Below are 22,772 nucleotides of genomic sequence, written 5' to 3' on the forward strand. Positions count from 1 at the left end.
AAATGGGGGCTGAGAGGCTTGAGGATTTTGTGGGATTGGTTGCATTGGTGGAGCTGGAGCTGCTGGTCCATTCTGTTGGAATCCTTGAGACCATGAAAAATTGGGGTGGTCTCTCCATCCAGGGTTATATGTGTTGGAGTATGGGTTGTAATTCGATGGTTTTCTCATTACACCTATGGCATTGACTTGATCTGAGTATGAGTCATGGTCATGTGGCTCTGTTGATTTAGCAGTCGATAACGATGCTATTTGTCGAGAGAGACCTTCAATTATCGCTTTGACTTCTTTAATTTCTGAACTTGACTCGCCAATGTGAACCTCATTTACTCCCTTAATCCTTCTAGTATTCCTGAGTGATCGACTCCGTTGTTGGGAATTATCCGCTTGTCGCTGGAAGAATTCCCAAATCTCTGATGCACTTTTTGACATTAGCTCTCCTCCACTTGTTGCCATTAGCCATTCCTGCACATTCGGCAATAATCCCTCCAAAAAGTATTGGCATTGGTGCCATTTCTCGTACCCATGATGTGGACACTTCAAGAGTAGCCCATTGAATCGCTCCCACGTTTCGAAAAACTGCTCGTCTTCTCTCTGTGTAAACTCTGAAATTTCCCTGCGAATAGCATTGGTTTTATGCACTGGGAAATATTTATTCAAAAATTTTGTAACATTTGTTCCCATGATGTGATGCTATTAGCAGGCAAAGTATTTAACCATGAACGAGCTCTATCCTTTAAAGAAAATGGGAATAATCTGAGTTTAACATCATCATCTGAAAAATTTTCATATTTAAAAGTTTGACAAATTGCATGAAAATCATTCAGATGATTATATGGGTCCTCATTTTCTAGGCCATAAAATGTTGGGAGACAATTTAGCACACTGGGTTTTAATTCAAAACTCCTAGCAGCTACATTTGGGTATCTTATGCATGATGTGCTCAAATTAGCTAAGGGACTAAAATAGTCCTTAAATGGCCTCTCTTGTGGTGCTTGTAAATCCATTCCAAATTTATTTTTAATGTGCTTTTGTGTGCAAAGTGTTTTTTCTAATTCAAGGTCTATAGGTTCAAGATTGGGTAATAATGACCTACGACCATGCATGCAAAACAAATAAAATAAAAATAAAGATGGGAACAAAACAAATAAAAATAAAGAAGAGGGAGAAATTACGATACTAACTTTATTGTGCTATTACAACCTTACTATAAAAATACACAAAAACAAATACGTGAAATAAATTAAATAAAAATAAATTAATAAGATAAAAAAATTACAAAGAAAAATAAATTCAAAATTAAATTACAGAATTTTAAAGAAGAGAGAAAATAAATAAATAAAATTCTTAGCTCAAAATGTAAATTCACTCTTTTTTTCTTTTTTCTTTTTTTAATAAAAAAATTACAAGAAAACAATTAAAAGAAATTATTCACAAAAATTAATTCTATGAATTAAAATTACTTACCTCCCCGGCAACGGCGCCAAAAACTTGTTGTGCAAATTTTAATGTACTCGCAAGCGCACGAATCTATTGTAGTATAGATCAATGGTGACGACTGTCGATCCCACGAGGAGATGGATTTTAATTATGTGTAGAATTAATTTTGTAAATGAGTGGTTGGATTTATGGTGGAAATGATTTGGAATATGCTAAGACTTAAATTAAAATGGCGAGAATAAATTCTAAAATTGGAATTGCAATGGAGAGAATAAATTGAAGAGAAAATCTATTAAATTGACGTACTTGGGTATCTGGATCCGTATCAACATGCATCATGGGCTAAATAATCCGTATTAATGCCAATTAAATCATGAGGGGGGAATCCACACCTCATGAACCACGCTCTAATCAATATGGTGCTAAGGGCTTATCGTGCCAAATAATAATAACCTTATACTAGAGGGCCGGTGAAACCAAGGCGGTACTAGACAAGATTAGTATTATTTGTCGACGAGAAGTCAAAACATCCACAAAAACTAGAGGGGAAGAGAAAATAAATTTACCAAATAAAGCCCATGACACATGTTGAGACTTCACCTTCAACCCAAGCTTGAAAGAAAATTAGCCACTCATAATTGAACTAGGGGCAAAAAGGGAATTTGTTAAAATACGAAGAAAATACAAGATGGAGAGAGAATTACAAAAAATGGATCCCAAAAATGGATTCAGAGCTATCAAATTAGGGGGGAGAGGCCCCCTTTTTATAGATACATGGAGTAAATCATGGCCATCGGATTAAAAACAGTTTGGACGCTCAGGATTGCGCCACGTCATCAGTCAACAGTCCACGGTTTGACCACATAGATGAACAGTAACACGGTTTGACCCGGATGAACAGTAACGCGGTTTGGTTGAAAATAATCCTGTGTAATGCATGCACCGTACGCGAGATTTTTCGTCCACTAATATGCTGTCACGTCACCATCAACAGTATATAAGAATTTTTGTCCAACAGGATCGTGACACCTCATCAGTCAATGCCACGTCATCGGTCAATGTCACGTCATCGATCCGTCTATGTGAACAGTGTCGTGAACAGTACCGTACCCGTGAATAGTACCGTACATGTGAATAGTACTATTTTTCCTTTTATGCTCCTCCTAAGGTTTTTGACCATCCTGAGTTCAAAAGTGATGTCTGTTTTGCCGTCTGATCTCTCTCTTATTGTGAAATGACTATAATGCCCCTAAAATACATAAATTACTTAATTAAAATAAAACACACGTAATTAAATCACAAGAATATTAAATACATAAAAGTAAGGGTTGTTAGTAAGACTTGAAATGTAAAATGACGGTTTTCTCCTTTATAAATATGTATTTTCTAACACTCAACATACCTCTCGTTCAAGACTGCCATAAGCTACCCGCTTGCCCTTGTCCTGCTCCACAGATTTCTGAGCTTCTCTCATGCCAGCAATAAATTCTTTAAGGTACCCGCTAAGAATCAAAGATTCAATTTCCTCTCGCAACGTAAAACACTCGGTTGTGCTGTGACCGAAGTCCTCATGGAACTCACAATACTTCAGGCTACGCTTCATGTTGGGGTACTTCTTCATTGGCTTAGGAGGACGGAGGGGGCCACTATCCCGAATATGGTAGAAGATCTGCTCTTGAGATCGATTCAGTGGATGGTAAGATTCGTACCGAGGCCTCGGTGGTGGCTCTCGCTGATCCGGTGGTGGCGATCTTGGAGGTTGGGGTACCCTTGAGGTACCTTGAACATTATACCCTCGTCCCCGCGGGGCAGCCCGTGGAGGGCTCCGTGCTCGGGGTACCCGCGGTATTGGAGCCTCCATCCTCTTGGGCTTCTCATTGTTCTTTGTAACATCGGCCTTATCTTCTTGGCGCTTCAATTGGCATTTCTCGACCATCTTCACTTGCAGCAACGCTCGGGAACGGGCTTTCCCATATGAAAGTGGGCGCTTCTTTTGAAAAGAATGCCATAACTTGTGACACAACTTAAAAGTAAATTTTAACTCCCAAGTATAAGAATGTCTTGTTGTATTATAACTCGGTGAGTCCGAGGTCGATCCACAGAGAAAAGATTTAATTAGTTTATTTTACTTTATCTAAAAATTAAAATTAAAACTTAAATATAAACAACTTAATTAAAATGAAACTATGGAATTGAACTAGTTAGGGTTATGGATCCACTCTTAGAAATAAATAAAACTTAATAAATTCTTTTTGCCAATTTTTTAGATTTATTACCCAAAAGATTAATTATACAAATTATTATTCTTTTCCCTTTAATTTTATGATGGATTAAGTATTTATTGTGCCAAAATTTAATTTGTCTACAATAAGTCAAAATACCATTTCACCATGCCTTATATTAAGTTCTTAAGAATTTATTGTGCCAAATTCATTTGTTTGTCTACAATAAATCAAAATTTCAAAATATAAAACATGTATAAAATTAAATAGAAAATAATTTCATATATAAAATTAAAAATAGAATTTGATTAAATCATATTTATTTCCTAAGAGTTTCACCTTCCCCTAACTAATATTATTTAGTTAAACATAATTAAAATAAAAAGAAGTAGTAAAATTGAATCACTTATAATTAAAAGAAATAAAAACAACTAAAATTGGAAATAAAACTAATTTTATTAATGAAAATAATTATACAAAATATTAAAAACACACCTGGAAATCAAGATTACAAGGAGATGGAGAGAATTTGAGAAGAAGAGAATTGTAGAGAGATGATTAAAACATAAAAATGAGGCTCTATTTATAGAAAAATAAATTCATAATCCAGTGCTTTGCGGTTCATCATAGGCTTCATGCATGTGCTCCTCACAACCCTTAGATCAAGATCCAATGGCTGTCAAACTTCAAAAGTCAACATTACACATGGCATCATTTGACTCGTCCGATTTGCCCAAAGAACGGTTGAGATTTGGCGGGTTAATGGGTGGATCGGGTCGACCCGAATACAAAGATTCGGATCCTCCAACTTGCTTCACCAACCATTGCCACGTGGCACAATCATGGCCATTGAATCATGAACGATTGAGATTTGGTCAAGATTGCCAGCTATCCCATGCACTCATATCTATTGTAAGCTCATTTCATCATCCAATCAGTGCTCGGTCAATAGGAAAAGTCAATTTTTTTTACACAAGCCCAATTTTAAGCCGATCTTGACTGATCTTAGGGTTTTCGGACCTCCGGAATCCAAATTTGACCTCCGTTTATCTGTTTGGAGCCTCGAAGTACGTGAAATTAATATTTTTCCTAATAAACACATAAAAATATACAAAATTAAATATATTTAAAACATAATTAATAATTCATAATATATTACATAAACACAAATATAAATTATAACATAAGCATAAAATAACATATTATCGCTTGATAATTAAACAATTTTTAATACTAATCACACCCCCCAACTAGCTTATTGCTAGCCCTCTAGCAATTAAAGCGTTATATTAAATTAAGATTTATAAAATTCACATGCAAGTTAATAGTTGTTCATCTATCCTCTAAATTACCAAATAAATGAACTCTCCCAAATTCCTTTACCACATTGATGTTCACTCTTTATCCAAAATATCATCAAACCTTCTTTTGTGCTCAAGTAATTAACACAATATTTATGGGGCTTCATTAAAAGAAAAACAACATTTTCGTTCCAAAATTCATTAGAAATTATATCTTTAGGCAATAGATTATTCACACATATTTTTTTTTAAATATTACATTTCTAACCCGTGTAGCAAGTTTTAGGTCAATGACTCCCAGACCAGTTGGTCTTAGGGCACTAGGTGTTAAAACACCCCTACGGACTTAATTACTCGAGTTTCTAATAAACAAACAATATATCTATTACCCATGTAGTGAGCGTTAGGCCAGTGACTCCCAGACCAGTTGACCTTAGGGCACTAGGTGTTGAAACACCCCTACAGACTTAATTACTCGGGTTTCTAGATATAACAAAATTAAAAACATTTTTTCTTCTTTTTTTTGAATTTTTTTTTTAGAAATATACACTTTCTACTACCTTAGATACTATTCCTAATAAATCAAAAGAACTAAATGCTGTAAAACTTTAACTTACAATCCATTAGTATGTGTCATAGTGTGTGTGTGAAGAATGATTCAATAATACCTGTTAAATGAGTAAACAATTAAATAACTTAATAACCAAGTGGAGAGTTCACAAATTTGAGTAATTCAAAGAAAATGGAACAAAAACAACTTACTATGAATCTCAAAATCAAAATATAATACAACAAGACTATTAGGATGCGTCTCAAAAGTCGTGACTCTTTACACGGCCATCCTAGAAAAAAAAACAATTTTTTTTGTTTTTTTGTTTTTTTTTTGGTTTTTTTTTAACAAAGAAAAGAAAAGAGAAAAGAGAAAAGAGAAAAACAACACACATATTTAAAACATACGTGAATTATCCCCACCCCACAACCTAATCTAAATATTATCTTAACATTTTATAATTTTACAGATATGCAAAAAGAAAAAATAAATAAATAAAAATAAAAGAGAATAATAAAAGAAGAAGAAGAGGAGATCTCACCTGAACTTGATGCAGAAGCTTAAAAGCAGATAACAAAGATGAAGAAAAAGTCATTTTTTTTTAACAACACCCTTAAGATTAAGAAGATGCGTTTCTAGAAAGACTACATTCTCTATATCCTGTCATCTTCGACTCAAATTTTTCCTAAGTTAGTCTTTACAGAAAAAAAAATTTGTTTTTGTTTTTGTTTTTTTGTTTTTTTTTGTTTTTTGTAAACACATAACCAGGACTAAGACATTCCACAATTATCAACTATTCCCTCCCCCCAACCTGAAAAAGACATTGTCCTCAATGTTTTAAAAGGAAAGAGAAAGAGTGTAGAAGACATCACATGAACACTACAACAGAAAATATTTACAAACGGAGAGTTAAATCTAAATCGCACTTCTTATTACTGCTACTGTTACCGTTACCATCATTAGTCGACAAATTCAGTGCAACAGTCTGTGGATCTGGCTCTGAGGTATAAGCTTCTAAAAGATCAAGTAACTCATTAGCAGTAGAAGCAGAGATAAAGAGTTTTTTTACATAATGTGGAACAAAATGATTTTTATTGCATGGTTAATAAAAGTTAGCAAGCCGTCATAAAAATTATTAACATTTAACAAACCGATGGGTTTTTGATGAATGTTCAAGTGGGCCCAAGATGCAAATGTAATTAGTGCCTCAAAAGTTGCAAGATCTCCTGGCAAAAAAATAAAAGCATCAGCATGATTCATCATTTCAGATATTCTCTCTTGCATACTTGATACCACTAATTCTTCTCCAATTGGTGGGCCAGACATGCACACTAGCGGTTTCATGGGTTTTGGGATAATGCCGAGTACTTGGCTTCCTCTGGTAAAAACAGCTTCTGAGACAAGTCTTGATAACCCCCATTCACCTCCTCCATATACAAGATGCAGTTTCCTCTCTGCTATGACACGACCAAGATCTACAGCTGCCTGAACGAACTCTTTGTACTTTCCATAGTGAAACCCAAAAAGCACACAAATATTTTTGAATTGTTTACTCGAAAATGCTGCCATTGGACTAATTTTTCAAAAACAAGTTGTGAGTGTTTGAAAAACGAGCTCATATTTAAAGATCTTGGTGACATAAATAATAAGAAACAGCTGTAAATGGGTTGACATATTTGTCAAATGACGAGGAAAGCTCGTGGCTCAATAATTCAAAAACAAATAGTAAAAAAAAAAAGTAATGATTAGAAAAAGCAAACAATAAAAGAAACCAAATATTTATTAAATACAAAATCACATCGCTAAATGCAATAATGCAAATGATAAAATAATAGTAAAGTAAAATAACAGCGAAGTGAAAGGATATTTACTGGTAGTTGTGATTGTGGCTCACATCTTCCTCTGGTTTTACGTTCAGTAACGGCTTGAACGCCCTCTATGGGTCGAGGATCGGCTTCCCATCCAGTTTTCTTATAAACTGGCAAACATGGTCTTTTTGAGTCAGATTCCCAAGACTAAACTGTGCACTTTGTTTTTGGAATAGTATCCACAAATTGTAAATCTCACGCTGCACAAATCCGCTTTGATGCGTCTCAAGAGATCGTAAGATATCATCCAACGATTCTTTACTCATGCCATCTTTAACGAATTTAATTTTATCTTCACGAGTATTAGAAACCATTCCTAAAGATTTACAATCTGGTCGTTTGTAACCAAGTCTTACACAGTTATGACATTTTGAGCCAAGTCGTTTAGTTCTCCTTTTCTTAGCAAACGTACTTTTACCAAAACCAGGCATGTAAGAAACAAATGGATCAGAAAACTCACCTGCCAATCGGACCTTTGCTTCAATTAACCAACGAATGTCAGAAGGAATGCCATTAATCATTAACAAACGCAGTCGTTCACAACGAGCTTTGTAAATTTTCCTAAGGGCATTCTGAGGGAGAGAGGGAAAATGCTTATGGAGTTTATGTTGTATTTCTTCCATGTTTGATTTTGGGGTTTCAGTTATTGTGGGAAACTGAAGATACCGACTTAAGAAGTCACGGAGTACCGTTATCCGCCATTTATATGGGAAAATAAATCAAAACACACCAAAATCAAATCTGCAAAATCAAATCAAGCGTGAAAGCGAGCAAAAAGAAGCACACAATATAAAAGGAAAATGAACTTACATTCGTCCTCTCATTGAGTTAACCTCAAGCTCCATTTGAAATTCATATATGCCACTCTCTACTGTTCTGAGTTGTCCCTCTAGATCCTCAACATAGGACACGAAGTCTGGTGGTTGCAGATCCCAAAGTGGATGTGATTTACAGCTTTGTATTAGGCCTCTTAAGTGAAATTTTATACCCCGAAATCTTTTAAGATGTGCGAACATGTATTTTCTCATTGAGGTGCTCATGATGTAAAATGAAAATTGATGAGAGAATGTACAACTGTCAAACAAACACGCTTACACAAGAAAAACAATGTTAAAAAAAAAACTATGTACAGTGCATCAATCTAAAAAAATCAAACAATGAAACGGTAAAATAATAGTAAAACAAAAAAAAATCATTAAAGACTTAATCAAGAACTGGTGGGTCATCCAAATTAATTTCGGTGTCCTCGTCACGTGGATGATGTTCCAGATATGGTTTTAATCTTTAACCATTAACTTTAAATGTGACACCGTTTTTTGGATTCTCAATTTCTATGGCCCCATATAAATATACATTTTTTACAACAAATGGGCCACTCCATTTTGACTTTAACTTTCCTGGAAATAAATGAAGATGAGAATTATAAAGCAACACTTTTTGACCAATCTCAAATGTTTTTTGAAAAATTCTTTTATCATGAAATGCTTTTGTTCTTGCCTTAATAATTCTTGAATTTTCATATGCATCATTCCTTAATTCCTCAAGTTCATTCAATTGCAATTTTTGCACATTACCAGCATTATCCAAATTTGAATTAAAAGCTTTAATAGCCCAAAGTGATTTATGTTCAAGTTCAACAGGTAAATGACAAGGTTTACCATAAACTAACCGATAGGGTGACATTCCTAATGATGTTTTAAATGCAGTACGGTAAACGCAAAGTGCATCATTAAGTCTAAGAGACCAATCTTTTCGGTTTGGGTTAACCGTTTTTTTCCAAAATTTGTTTTATCTCCCTATTTGCTAATTCAACTTGACCATTTGTTTGAGGATGATAAAGGGTAGCAATTTTATGTGTAATTCCATATTTTTTCATTAAAGACTCAAATGACTTATTAGAAAAATGCTTACCTCCATCACTGATAATGGCTCGAGGGATTCCAAATCGACTTAAAATGTTTTCTCTTAAAAATTTAATCACAGTTTTACTATCATTATTTCGACAAGAAATTGCTTCAATCCATTTTGAGACATAATCAACTGCAACTAATATATACACAAATCCAAAAGATGATGGAAATGGACCCATGAAATCAATTCCCCAACAGTCAAATATTTCAATTTCAAGTATGGGATTTAAGGGCATCATGTTTCTTTTTGTAATTGATCCCAAATTTTGACATTTTTCACAATTTTTGCAAAATTCATATGTGTCTTTAAACATGGTAGGCCAATAAAATCTACACTGTAAAATTTTAGCAGTAGTTTTTCTTGAAGAAAAGTGACCACCACATGTTTCAGAATGACAAAAATTAATGACACTACGTACCTCATTATCAGGAATACATCGCCGAAAAATTTGATCTTGGCAATATTTGAACAAATAAGGGTTATCCCAATAAAATTTCTTTACTTCAACAAAAAATTTCTTCTTCTCTTGAGCATTCCATTGCAAAGGCATTTTACCTGTAACAAGAAAATTAACAATATTAGCATACCATGGCATTGAAGTAACAGAAAATAAAAATTCATCAGGGAAAGAATCATTTATGGGTGGTATATCATTGCAGAATTCGGATGTGAGTCTTGATAGATGACCAACAACAACATTTTCAGCACCCTTTTTATCTTTGATGGTAAGGTCAAATTCTTGTAATTCTTTTTCAGTTGTAGAATAATTCATTTGAGCACTATTCAAAGTCTTACTTGCATAATAAATCACAAAAGGCTTACCATCCATTCTTTGTCCTAAAACAACACCAACATCAAAATCACTTGCATCACACATTAATTCAAATGGCAAAGACCAATCAGGAGATTGCATAATAGGTGCAGATGTTAAAAGACAAATTATTTTTTCAAAAGATTTTTGGCAATCATCATTCCATTTAAACGATGCATCTTTTAATAAGAGGTTACAAAGTGGTTTAGATATGGCACTAAAGTTTTTTATAAACTTCCTATAAAATCCTGCATGTCCTAAAAAGGATCGCACATCTCTAACTGTTTTTGGTTGTGGCAATTTAGATATGACTTCGATTTTTGCTTTGTCAACTTCAATTCCTTTAATAGAAACAACATGACCCAAAAAAATTCCAGAAGTAACCATGTAGTGACATTTTTCCCAATTCGACACGAGTTCTTTTTCAACACATCTTTTTAAAACTTTCTCCAAATTATCAAGGCAATCATCAAAAGAATTCCCAAACACAGTCAAATAATCCATAAAGACCTCTAAACAATGTTCAACCATATCACAAAAAATGCTTAACATACATCTTTGAAATGTTGCAGGAGCATTACAAAGCCCGAATGACATTCTTTTAAATGCAAATGTTCCAAATGGACATGTAAATGTGGTCTTTTCTTGGTCCTCAAGTGCTATAGGAATCTGATAATAGCCCGAATATCCATATAAAAAACAGTAGTAGGGATGTCCTGCTACTCTTTCTAAGATTTGGTCAAGGAATAGTAATGGAAAATGATCTTTTCTAGTGGCTTCATTTAATTTTCTATAATCAATGCACATGCGCCAACTATATGTAATTCGTGTTGGAATTAATTCTCCTTTTTCATTTTTAACAACAGTGATTCCATATTTTTTAGGCACTACTTGTGTAGAACTTACCCACTTACTATCAGAAATAGGGTAGATAATTCCCACATCAAGTAATTTAAGGACTTCTGTTTTGACTACCTCTTTCATGTGTGGGTTTAATCTTCTTTGAGGTTGTTGACATGTTTTAGCATTTTCTTCCAAATTAATTCAGTGCGTGCAGATTAAGGGATTAATTCCTTTAATATCCTTTAAAGTCCAACCTATTGCATTTTTATGCTTTTTAGGAACAGTAAGTAACTTACCTTCTTGGTCGCTTGTTAAAGTAGAAGAAATCACAACAGGATAAGTTTGTTCTTCTCCAAGAAAAGCATACTTCAATCCTTCAGGCAAAAGTTTCAATTCCATTTTAGGTGCTTCTTGTTGTTCTGTCTTTTCAATACTTCCAAACTCCTCAAATTTTGGCTCGTCATCATAATTTTGTGAAGTCTGTACAAAATCAAGCAACGAATTTATATTAGAAATATCAAGTTCAAGTTGCTTATTTGACTCAATTGAATTAACTAAACAAACATTAGAAAGTTCAGAAAAATCCCCTTGTTGAATATTTTCCTCGATACAAGATTCAAACAATTCCTTTTGTTCATCAATATCATCTTCAATCTCATTTTCTTCATTAGGTTGCCTGCACATGTTGAAAACATTCAATTCCAAAGTCATATTTCCAAAGGATAAATTCATTAAACCATTCCTACAATTAATCAAAGCATTAGCAGTTGCTAAAAATGGTCGACCTAAAATTACAGGAATTGGTTTGTAATTATTCACAACAGGTTCAGTTTCCAAGACAATAAAATCCACAGGATAAATGAATTTATCAACTTGTACTAAAACTTCCTCCACTATTCCTTTTGGTACTTTAACTGATCTATCGGCAAGCAAAAGTGTAGTTGAAGTTGATTTTAACTCACCAAGATTAAGTTGAAGATAAACTGAATATGGAAGCAAATTAACAATAGCACCAAGATCTAGTAAAGCATGCTCAATTCTGTGGCTACCAATAATACAAGAAATGGTAGGACAACCAGGATCTTTATATTTCAACTTATTATTAGTAGACAGAATTGTACTTACCTGTTCGGCCATGAAAGCACTCTTTCTTACCTTCAATTTCCTTTTAACAGTGCACAAGTCCTTTAAAAATTTGGCATATGAAGGAACCTGCTTGATTGCATCTAATAGAGGAATGTTAACTTTCACTTGCTTAAAGATTTCATAAATTTCAGAAGAGTGGTTTGATTTCTTTGGTTTATTCAATGCATGCGGAAATGGTGGTTCAGGTGGAACACTAGTTATTTCTTCACTAGGTGTAAGTTCATTTAGTCCTTCCTTACCCTTTGAATTTTCATCATTTTCATAAGGTTCAGGCATAGGTCTATCAACAACCTTACCACTACGAAGAGTTATAACTGACTTGACTTGGTCTGTGGGTGGATTTTGTTGAATTTTAGGATTTGGTTGTGGTTGGGCTGTAAATTTTCCTTTTTCTTGAATGGTGAGTGCAGAAGCAATTTTAGCAAGAGTATCTTTCAAATCAGAAAAAGTTTGTGCATTTTGATTGTTAATAACATCTTGCTTTCTGATGAATGAATGCATTGTGTCTTCTAGATTTTTCCAGGGTGGTGGAACATATGGTGCATAAGGCTGAGGATTTTGAAAATTTTGTGGAGGTGGTGCTTGTGAAGATTTTGCATTATTATTATTCCTCCAACTGAAATTTGGATGATTTCTCCAACCAGGATTATAAGTCTGTGAATATGGGTTTGGTTTATTGAAAGTGTTAATCACATTTGCTTGATCATTTAGACATTCTTTAAGTGCAGGCAAAGTGGGACACTCTTGAGTGAAATGATCATTCGAATTACATATGTTACATGCAATTTCTTGAACAGATTTTACTTGATCACTCTTTTTATGCTCCAAAGCTTCAACTTTCCTAACTAGGGATGGAAATTTTGCTTGTAAATCATGATCTTCCCTAAGGTTATGGATTCCTCCACTAGATGGAGATGATTGTTGCTTATTTTTCAATTCAAAAGTTCCAACAGTATCCCAATGTTGTGCATTTTCAGCTAATTGGTCAAGGTAATCTAGTGCATCTTCAGGATTTTTATCCCTAAATTCACTATTACACATCATTTCAACGACCTGTCTACTTTGGGGTATTAAGCCCTTGTAGAAGTAAGTGACCAATTGCCAAGTTTCAAAACCATGATGTGGACATATGTTAAGCAATTCTTTAAACCTATCCCAACATTGGTATAATGTTTCTTCATTTTTTTGAGTGAAAGAAGTGATTTGCCTTTTAAAAGAATTTGTTCTATGAGGTGGAAAGAATTTTTTCAAAAACTGTGCTTGCATGTTATTCCAAGTTCTTACTGATCCAGATCTAAGGTTTTGTAGCCAAGTTTTAGCTTTATCTTTTAATGAAAAAGGAAAAAGCTTTAATCTAATTATGTTCATGCCACAATTTTGGTCCGTGTATGTATTACAAACTTCCTCAAAATCTCTTAGATGCAAGTACGGATTCTCAGATTCTAAACCATGAAATGTTGGTAAAAGTTGGATAATACCTGGTTTAAAGTTGAATCGAGATACTTCTGGAGGAAATACTATACACGACGGTGCTCCGGTTCTGGTTGGATTCATGTAGTCTCTCAGAGTTCTTGGTTGATTCTGATCATGCCCATGTTGAGATTGGTTGTCTCCCTGATCAATTTGAGGATTAAGTTCGCCCAAAACGTTTTCGCCTTCATTCTCATCCATGATTGGTGGTGGAGATTGAGATCTACGTATTAACCTGCCACTTGAAGATCGAGACCAACGTTTCATGCAATGGTTATGTTATAAAGATAATATTTACACAAATTGATAACAAAATTAAAAAAAACAAATAATATAAGTGTACAAAAGAAAATTAAATAACAATTTTGTTGGTTGAACCCACCAATAAAGTAAAAAAAATAAATACAAAATTAAAAAAAATGGTGGTTGAACCCACCAATTAACAATAAATTAAGTAAAAAAATAAATGCAAAAGAAAAAAAAAAGAAAAACAAATGGTGGTTGAACCCACCAATAAAAAAAATACAAAATTAAATAAATTCTGAAAATTAAATAACTGAAAATAAAAGTTAAGAGTTAGTAGTTAGTTTGGTGGTTAAACCCACCAATAAAGCAAAAATAAATAAATACGAAATAAAATAAATGCAGAAAATTAAATAACTGAAATTAAATAAAAGTTAGGAGTTAGCAGTTAGTAAGTTAAGAGTTAGTAATTAGAGTTAGTAGTTAAAGTTAGTTTGGTCCAAATTAAGTACAGAATATGTCCAAATATGTTCAAAGTATGTCCAAAATATGTCCAAAGTATGTCCAAATATGTCCAAGTCTTGATTATTTTGAGGAATTTTGTCTAGGGATTTTATTACAAATTATTTTTAATTTTATGGTCAAACTGTAATTTTTAGAAGTTTAGAATAGCAATTTGGGATGAAGATGAAACGACTGAAAGATGTTGGGGTCAAAGTGTAATTACCAGAAGATTTGGCTAGAAACGAGAAGTGTTGGGGTGAAACGAGAAATATGAAAAATATGGGAACACAAGAGAATTTAAGAAAAAGAAAAGGGGGCAAACGAAATTTTACATATAAGAGAAAAATAAACAATGGAAAAACAAACCAAATAAAAAAAAAACTTTTCCCCGGCAACGGCGCCAAAAACTTGACACAACTTAAAAGTAAATTTTAACTCCCAAGTATAAGAGTGTCTTGTTGTATTATAACTCGGTGAGTCTGAGGTCGATCCACAAAGAAAATATTTAATTAGTTTATTTTACTTTATCTAAAAATTAAAATTAAAACTTAAATATAAACAACTTAATTTAAATGAAACTATGGAATTGAACTAGTTAGAGTTATGGATCCACTCTTAGAAATAAATAAAACTTAATAAATTCTTTTTGCCAATTTTTTAGATTTATTACCCAAAAGATTAATTATACAAATTATTATTATTTTCCTTTTAATTTTATGATGGATTAAGTATTTATTGTGCCAAAATTTAATTTGTCTACAATAAGTCAAAATACCATTTCACCATGCCTTATATTAAGTTCTTAAGAATTTATTGTGCCAAATTCATTTGTTTGTCTACAATAAATCAAAATTTCAAAATATAAAACATGTATAAAATTAAATAGAAAATAATTTCATTTATAAAATTAAAATTAGAATTTGATTAAATCATATTTATTTCCTAAGAGTTTCACCTTCCCCTAACTAATATTATTTAGTTAAACATAATTAAAATAAAAAGAAGTAGTAAAATTGAATTACTTATAATTAAAAGAAATAAAAACAACTAAAATTGGAAATAAAACTAATTTTATTAATGAAAATAATTATACAAAATATTAAAAACACACCTGGAAATCAAGATTACAAGGAGATTGAGAGAATTTGAGAAGAAGAGAGTTGTAGAGAGATGATTAAAACATAAAAATGAGGCTCTATTTATAGAAAAATAAATTCATAATCCAGTGCTTTACGGTTCATCATAGGCTTCATGCATGTGCTCCTCACAACCCTTAGATCAAGATCCAATGGCTGTCAAACTTCAAAAGTCAACATCACACATGGCATCATTTGACTCGTCCGATTTGCCCAAAGAACGGTTGAGATTTGGCGGGTTAATGGGTGGATCGGGTCGACCCGAATACAAAGATTCGGATCCTCCAACTTGCTTCACCAACCATTGCCACGTGGCACAATCATGGCCATTGAATCATGAACAGTTGAGATTTGGTCAAGATTGCCAGCTATCCCATGCACTCATATCTATTGTAAGCTCATTTCATCATCCAATCAGTGCTCGGTCAACAGGAAAAGTCAATTATTTTTACACGAGCCCAATTTTAAGCCGATCTTGACTGATCTTAAGGTTTTCGGACCTCCGGAATCCAAATTTGACCTCCGTTTATTTGTTTGGAGCCTCGAAGTACGTGAAATTAATATTTTTCCTAATAAACACATAAAAATACACAAAATTAAATATATTTAAAACATAATTCATAATTCATAATATATTACATAAACACAAATATAAATTATAAAATAATATATTATCGCTTGATAATTAAACAATTTTTAATACTAATCAACTTGCCCAACCATAAATTTTTCTCAAAATGGACCAATGTGTATTGGTTTCCAAATGCTCCGGTTCGCAGCACCTCTTGGTGGAAACGACTCCCATACTCCGCCAAAGGCTCGGCTTTCCCTTGCTTGATAAAGGCAAGTTTGGAGGCTACCCTATCTTGAGTGGAAGCGTAGGAAAACTCTTTAGTAAATTCGGACAACAATTGGTGTAGGGAAGATATGCTACCCGCTTTTAAATAGCGAAACCATGACTTCACGAGGCCCGTGACTGTGTGTGTAAACATCCTACACATGGCACTCTCATCTACACCCTTGATTAGCATTTGGTCGCGGTATAGCTCAGCATGCTACGAAGGATCAGTGGTACCCGAGTATTGGGGTATCTGAGGCATGGCGAATGCCTCAAGGAGAGCTGCCGTCCGAATCTCCATAGTGAATGGCGATTGGTAGGTCATTGGCGTTGGAGCAGCTGTGATGTTTTGCTTCTCGGAGAGGAGCTTCACTTGGGCTTCCTGGTTCTCCATTTTTTCCACAAGTTCGAGGGGTACCCGATGACGTCGCCGCCATTTGAGAAGCCCTTTGGCGTTTAACTTCTCACGGAGATCTTCGTGGGTACGCTTTGCACGCCTCGTACCCTGGCTACTGTTGGTGTAAAAATACTAATGCTATTGGTGTCAATGTGCAAGTGTACACAACAAGTAATAAAGTGATGAGTATTCAAGATCATCTTCACAGGGATTGATGTTATCAGATTTGCTACAACAATCTTAACAGTGCAGATTTTGTGTTTAAATTAAGATAAACAATTGATGAAACTAATTTACTAATTAAAATAAAAACACAATAAATAAATGCAACAAAGTAAACTATCACATCAAGCTGAAGGATAAAACTAATGGGAATATATAGTAGTTGAATGAATAAACTCTCCTAATGGTCTTGACTATTTTCTAATAGTTGGCTCGGTTGCTACAGTATTTGCTACAGCACTGGGCAGAATCCTTATGCATCCTCAGCCGTCGCATGTTGGATATCTTATATCTATATGCAACCTAACAGTGATAAGTTGTTATGCCAACATAAGATATAACATTACACACTTAGGTTCTATTTACCTTACAAGGTGAATCCTTATGTCTAGTTCATCATTAATCTTAAATCAAGCATGGCCCTTTTGAGACTCAAGTAAAACTCAATCCGGGAAACTCAATTTAAGATCAAGTATTGTTCTGATATGTTCCACTAAGATAGGCCCTTTTTCGGCTCTCTCCTAACTTGTATCATTAAATGGGTGATCAACCAAAATAATGAATAAAAATAAATACTATCAAAACAAACTGGTACAGTAAACATGCAGCAACACAAATATTCAGTCAATAAACCATCAAGATTGTTTATCACTCAACCACAAATAAATTTAGTTCATGGTTTGTAAAAGAAAAATAAAGAACAAAGTTTCAGTCATGAAACACATCCCCATAAATAAATAAAAAACGAGAAAACAGAGAAGAATAAGAAGGATTGAGCTCCAATTAATTTCTGCAAATTCTCCTTTTGTGCAGCCCTTAATCTCTCTCTTGAATCTTGTTTTTCTTTTGTTTCTTTGTGTTTTTCTCCTTGGGTGACGGCTCTCCCTAATCTTTATGATGCGTGCTTCTTTTATAATTGAAAATTAGGGTAAACGGAAGCCTAAGGCGCGCATAAGTCAAATTAGGAAACTGCAGATCGCAATTCTACAAGTATCCCGCGCGGAATTGTTCTAAGATTGCTACAGCAATGGTTGCTATAGCAATATCTACAGCAACTGTACTGTTCCAGATTTGTTTCAACTCTTTTGTAACCATGTTATTTCCTTATTTTTGCAAGCCTATTGCATATCATTCCTTCCATGAATTATAAGCTTCTGGAAACCTACAATTATGCACACAATTTAAGCACAAATTACTTTAAATTAAGCAAAACTCATTAAGACTAAAATAAAATGAATGTTTATACAAAATGTAACAAAAATGCAATAAAAACACATCATTTACTCTCTAAGTGATCTTGATTTCAGTTTAGAATTGCCATAATAACTCTCATTTCATAGAGTTATCACACCCCCAAACTTAAATCGTTACTTGTCCTCAAGTAATGACAACAACACTCACTCTGTAATCACACAATCATGCAACAAATAACTTTACTCTATCATCAAATTTGCAAGGATTATTCCACCCTCAGATCACACTCTTAATCATACAAAATTGCCATAGTAGTTCAAATTTTAGACTTAGGCCTCATTCTGCTCAGAGTGTGTGTGTGCCACTTTGATCAAATTCCAGAGGTGCTACAACATTACACAAGCATTGCATATAATTTAAAGGTAGAACACAAATATATTCACATATGGAGGAGCAGAAATCACAAATATACTCAAATTGTGCTACAATAATAATAATAATAATAATAATAATAATAATTTTTTTTGTTAAACTTTTCAATGCAACATTAAGCTTTCATGTGAATGCCTATCACTTGTAATGACGACACCCAATTACTCACTCAAAGTACATGTCAGAGTTGCTGCAGTAATACATCCAGGATGTTATATCTAGGTCATACCTTTGGACGCCTTTAACTCAAGGCTGAACATGGGGCTCATGAACAGACTAGGTTACTCAGTATCCTAGGCAGCGGACCTCTTTATCACCATTTTTTTTTAATAATTGCTGCAGCACTGCTCATAGCTCGTGTTGCCTTTGGACTCAAGTTTGCATATGGGGTACATACTCCACCCTGGTTGCTCAGCAACTTAAATTATTGGAGCAGAATTTATTTCATAACAGACACGATCCAACAAAAATTTTCCCCCAAACTTAAGAAATTTTCTACTCTTTTTTTTTTAGGTTTTCCTGGCTCTGCTACAACATTCTCATAAAACTCAACCAAAGTCTAAGTGTTAGGACAGAAAGTCAACCTCCATCTATAACTATCTCTACTTGGCTTTCTCATAAATACTGAATAACACTCAATTTATCTTCATTAGGTTTTTAAATCCATACACAAATATTAGATAACAGAGCTTCATACAACACAAGCATAAACACATGCATTCAGAAACACATAAACACATGCACTCAGAAACACAACCCCCCCAAACTTGAGTGGTGTTGTGTCCTCACAAGCACACAAAACAAAACCACATAAACCAGACATGCATACACTAAATAAAAGGACATGTAGAATGAATCAGAAAATTAAAACTAAATGAAAGAAAAGTTTTGCAGAAAGAAGTAAAATAAACTAGCAGGTAGGGGGGTACTCCCCTGTTGCTGGAAGCACTGCTACAGCATAGGCTGTAAAGGGTCACTTCTTCTTTGATCCACTTCTCAAACACTCCTTATCATAAAATCTTATCAATCCATTTGCTGCTATAAAAGCAAGAATGCCTATTTTGTTTGAGAATCTTTTGTTATGTCATGTTGTAAGTGATGCTGCAGCAATTCCCTCATGCTCTTTTTGCCCACATTTTTTTTTACTTGCTGCAATGTAACATAAAGATATAAAAAATTAGATGCACATTTAAAAGAACAAAAAGAAAAATTAAATAATTTAAAAGCTAAATTCAATGCCATAAAAACTTGAAACAACTTCCCTTATTGGGTTGCCTCCCAATTAACGCTTGATTTTAGGTCTTTCAGCCTGACCTTTCTTGTTCCCTCAACCTGGATCCTTCAACAACTGATTATTCCTTAGGTTGTTCACATCATCTCCCATATAGTGCTTCACTCTTGGCCTATTAACCTTGAATTCTTGTTGGTCTGGAGTGAGTTCCCTTTGCTAGATTTGCTCGTCAATTTTGAAGGGTTGCTTCTCCCCTGAACATGCTATATTAGCTGCTCCACGATCTTCATCATTAAGTTCTTCAATTGTTGCAGCATTGATTTCTTCTTTACTGCAGCAGCTGTGTAATCTCTCTACTACAACAAAGTCCACAACACTAATAAAATTACAATCTTCAATCTCATCGGGACTCTTCATGGCATCTAACACATTGAATGTAACTTGCTAGTCATTCACCCTCATGGTTAATTCTCCTTTTTGAACATCAATTAGAGTCTTTCCCGTGGCTAAGAAAGGTCTTCTTAGAATGATTGGCACTTCTTTGTCTGCCTCAAAGTCTAGCACAATGAAATCCACCGAAAAAATAAATTTATCCACCTTCACCAACACATCTTCAATTTTCCCTTCTGATGAGATTTGTCAGCAAGTTGTAAAGACACTGTTGTTGGTCTACATTCACCAACTCCTAATTTCTTAAACACTGATAAAGGCATGAGAATGATGCTAGCCCCCAAATCACAAAGTGCTTTGCCACTGTATTTAGTTCCTATGGAGCATGGGATTGTGAAGCTTCATTGATCCTTCATCTTCTGTGGTATCTTACTCTGAAGCATTCGGTTGCACTCTTGTGTTAGAGCAACTGTTTCAAACTCTCCAAGTCTTCTTTTCTTTGACAAGATATCCTTTAAAAATTTTACATAGTTTGGCATTTGTTCTAGAGCTTCCACAAAAGGGATATTGATATATAGTTGTTTCAGCACTCCTAAGATTTTGCTGAACTGCTTATCTTGCTACTGCTTTTGAAATCTTTGAGGGAAGGGTGGTGGGTGCCTAAACTGTTGTATTGCAGCAGGTTGTGCAGACTGCTTCTCTTTTGCTCTACTCGAGTCTGTTGCTGTTGGTGTTGTAGCTTCTTTACCACCAGGTGCTGGATCATAACTTTCTGTAGATGTTGTAGCAGAACTGTATTGATTTGCATTCTAAAAAGTGAAAGACTGTGACTCCTTCTCTACTTGAGTGTCTTTTTGGCCTTTGTTGGACTCAATTCTTCTTTTTGGCACACTAACTGAATTATCAATGTCCTTTCCAGATCTCAAGTTAATCAGCTTGCAGTGCTCTTTCCCTTCTCTTCTTGGGTTATCTGTGTTCCTGGGTAAACTGCCTTGACGTCTGTTGCTTAATGCTATAGCAAACTGTCCAATTTGATTTTCCAAGTTTCTCAAAGATACAGTATGACTTTGAACAACTGCTTCATTCTTCACAATATTATCCTTAATCAAACCTTCAAAGGAGCTAAGTTGATCATTGTTGATATTTCTTTGCTCTTGATTTTGCTGATAAAATCCAGGTGGTTGAGCAAGTCTGCTCTGTCCACTGGGTGCTACAGCAGTCTGGTTCTGATAACTCCATGAAAAGTTCGGGTGTTGTCTCCATCCAGGATTGTAAGTGTTTGAATATGGATTGTCCTGGTTCTGTTTATTGACGCTGCCCACATTATTGACTGAAGTTGGATTCCCAGGACAATTGTCGAATAAATGCCCTTCTCCACAATAAACGCAAGACATATCAGAAATTTGGTTAACAATTGCTGGAGCAGTAGTCATAGCTTGTAACATCCTTGTTAATGAAGTTACTTGGGCTGACAATGTTGTCAAGGCATCTACGTTATGAACTCCTGTTGTTCCTCTTACTGCAGCTTGTCTGTTGATGGCCGCTGATAATTATTGTTGGCTATCCTCTCTAAAATTTCATAAGCCTCATTGTAAGACTTAGATAACAATGCCCCATTTGCTGAAGTGTCCACCATCAATCTAATGCTTGGGTTGAGACCATTATAGAAAGTTTCCAACTGTATGTAGCAAGGAATACCATGATGAGGACATTTTCTAAGTAACTCCTTAAATCTCTCCCATGCGTCACACAAGCTCTCATCTTCAAGTTGATGGAAAGATGTGATCTCATTCCTCAACTTCGCATTCTTGGTTGGTATGAAGTATTTCAACAAAAATTTGTCAGCCAAGTCACTCTATGTAGTGATAGAATCTGGTGGTAGAGAATTCAACCATGCTCTTGCTCGACCTCTCAAAGAAAACGGGAAAAGTCTGAGTCTCAATGCTTCCTGCGATGCTCCAGCAATCTTGAAAGCATCACTCACTTCCAAAAATAACTTAAGGTGTAGATGAGGATCTTCGGATGGCAAACCATTAAATTGCCCTACTATTTGAAGCATCTGAAACATCACGGGTTTGAGTTCAAAATTGTCAGCTTGAACGACGGGTCTAACTATTCCCGGATGTATGGTTTGAGGAGTCAACACTGCGTAGTCTTGAATGGTTCTATCTCTATCGTTCGCCATGTGAATAATGTTGTTGTTCCCGGGTTGCCTTTGAACACATTGTCCATTCAGACCTTCATGTACATCGACTGGTTGTATTCCCTCTCTACGGTTCAAGTTTCTCAAATTTTGTAAATCATCCATTGCTACAGCAGCTTGTAACTCCCGATGCTCTCTTCTCAATCTTTTTGCAGTTCTTTCAATTTTTGGATCAAACTGGAAGTCAACAGATTTATATTTGCGCATGCAAGAGTTGCTAGATCACTTATGTCAACAAAATAAACAAATTTAAATAAAATAAAAAATTAGCACCGTTAAAACTAATTTCACAAATCACAATTAACAATCAATCCCCGGCAACGGCGCCAAAAACTTGTTGGTGTAAAAATACTAACGCTATTGGTGTCAATGTGCAAATGTACACAACAAGTAATAAAGTGATCAGTATTCAAGATCGTCTCC

At 34.5% G+C, this 22,772-nt stretch overlaps 1 protein-coding gene and 3 non-coding genes across 4 annotated transcripts; 3 read left to right on the forward strand and 1 right to left on the reverse strand.

The window, feature by feature from the left end:
- Positions 1-517: 517 nt before the first annotated feature.
- Positions 518-621, forward strand: LOC127899518 (small nucleolar RNA R71). Its single transcript, XR_008051395.1, has one exon. It is a non-coding gene; the product is annotated as a small nucleolar RNA R71 (small nucleolar RNA).
- A 7,492-nt stretch (positions 622-8,113) lies between these two features.
- Positions 8,114-13,760, reverse strand: LOC127899308 (uncharacterized). Its single transcript, XM_052432657.1, has 6 exons — positions 13,568-13,760; positions 11,555-12,967; positions 11,240-11,497; positions 9,708-9,844; positions 8,948-9,094; positions 8,114-8,119 (listed from the first exon to the last, which is right to left on the reverse strand). Exons 1-6 carry the CDS (start codon positions 13,758-13,760, stop codon positions 8,114-8,116), a joined length of 2,154 nt encoding a protein of 717 aa, XP_052288617.1.
- Positions 13,201-13,309, forward strand: LOC127899503 (small nucleolar RNA R71). The gene has a single exon (XR_008051380.1). It is a non-coding gene; the product is annotated as a small nucleolar RNA R71 (small nucleolar RNA).
- Positions 13,761-21,840: 8,080 nt separating the features above from the next.
- On the forward strand, positions 21,841-21,947 carry LOC112499471 (small nucleolar RNA R71). The gene has a single exon (XR_003067065.2). It is a non-coding gene; the product is annotated as a small nucleolar RNA R71 (small nucleolar RNA).
- The last annotated feature ends 825 nt before the right edge of the window (positions 21,948-22,772 follow it).

This window comes from Citrus sinensis, chromosome 8 (assembly GCF_022201045.2).
Source record: "Citrus sinensis cultivar Valencia sweet orange chromosome 8, DVS_A1.0, whole genome shotgun sequence".
Taxonomy (NCBI): Eukaryota; Viridiplantae; Streptophyta; class Magnoliopsida; order Sapindales; family Rutaceae; genus Citrus; species Citrus sinensis.

Coding starts and splice junctions, on each gene's coding strand:
- LOC127899308 (XM_052432657.1), bottom strand. CDS start 13,760: ATGGATGAGAATGAAGGCGAAAACGTTTTGGGCGAACTTAATCCTCAA. Junction 9,845..11,239: donor TTTAACAAGCGACCAAGAAG/GTAAGTTACTTA, acceptor TTCTTGTTACAG/GTAAAATGCCTTTGCAATGG. Junction 9,095..9,707: donor GATGTATTCCTGATAATGAG/GTACGTAGTGTC, acceptor GATGCACTTTGC/GTTTACCGTACTGCATTTAA.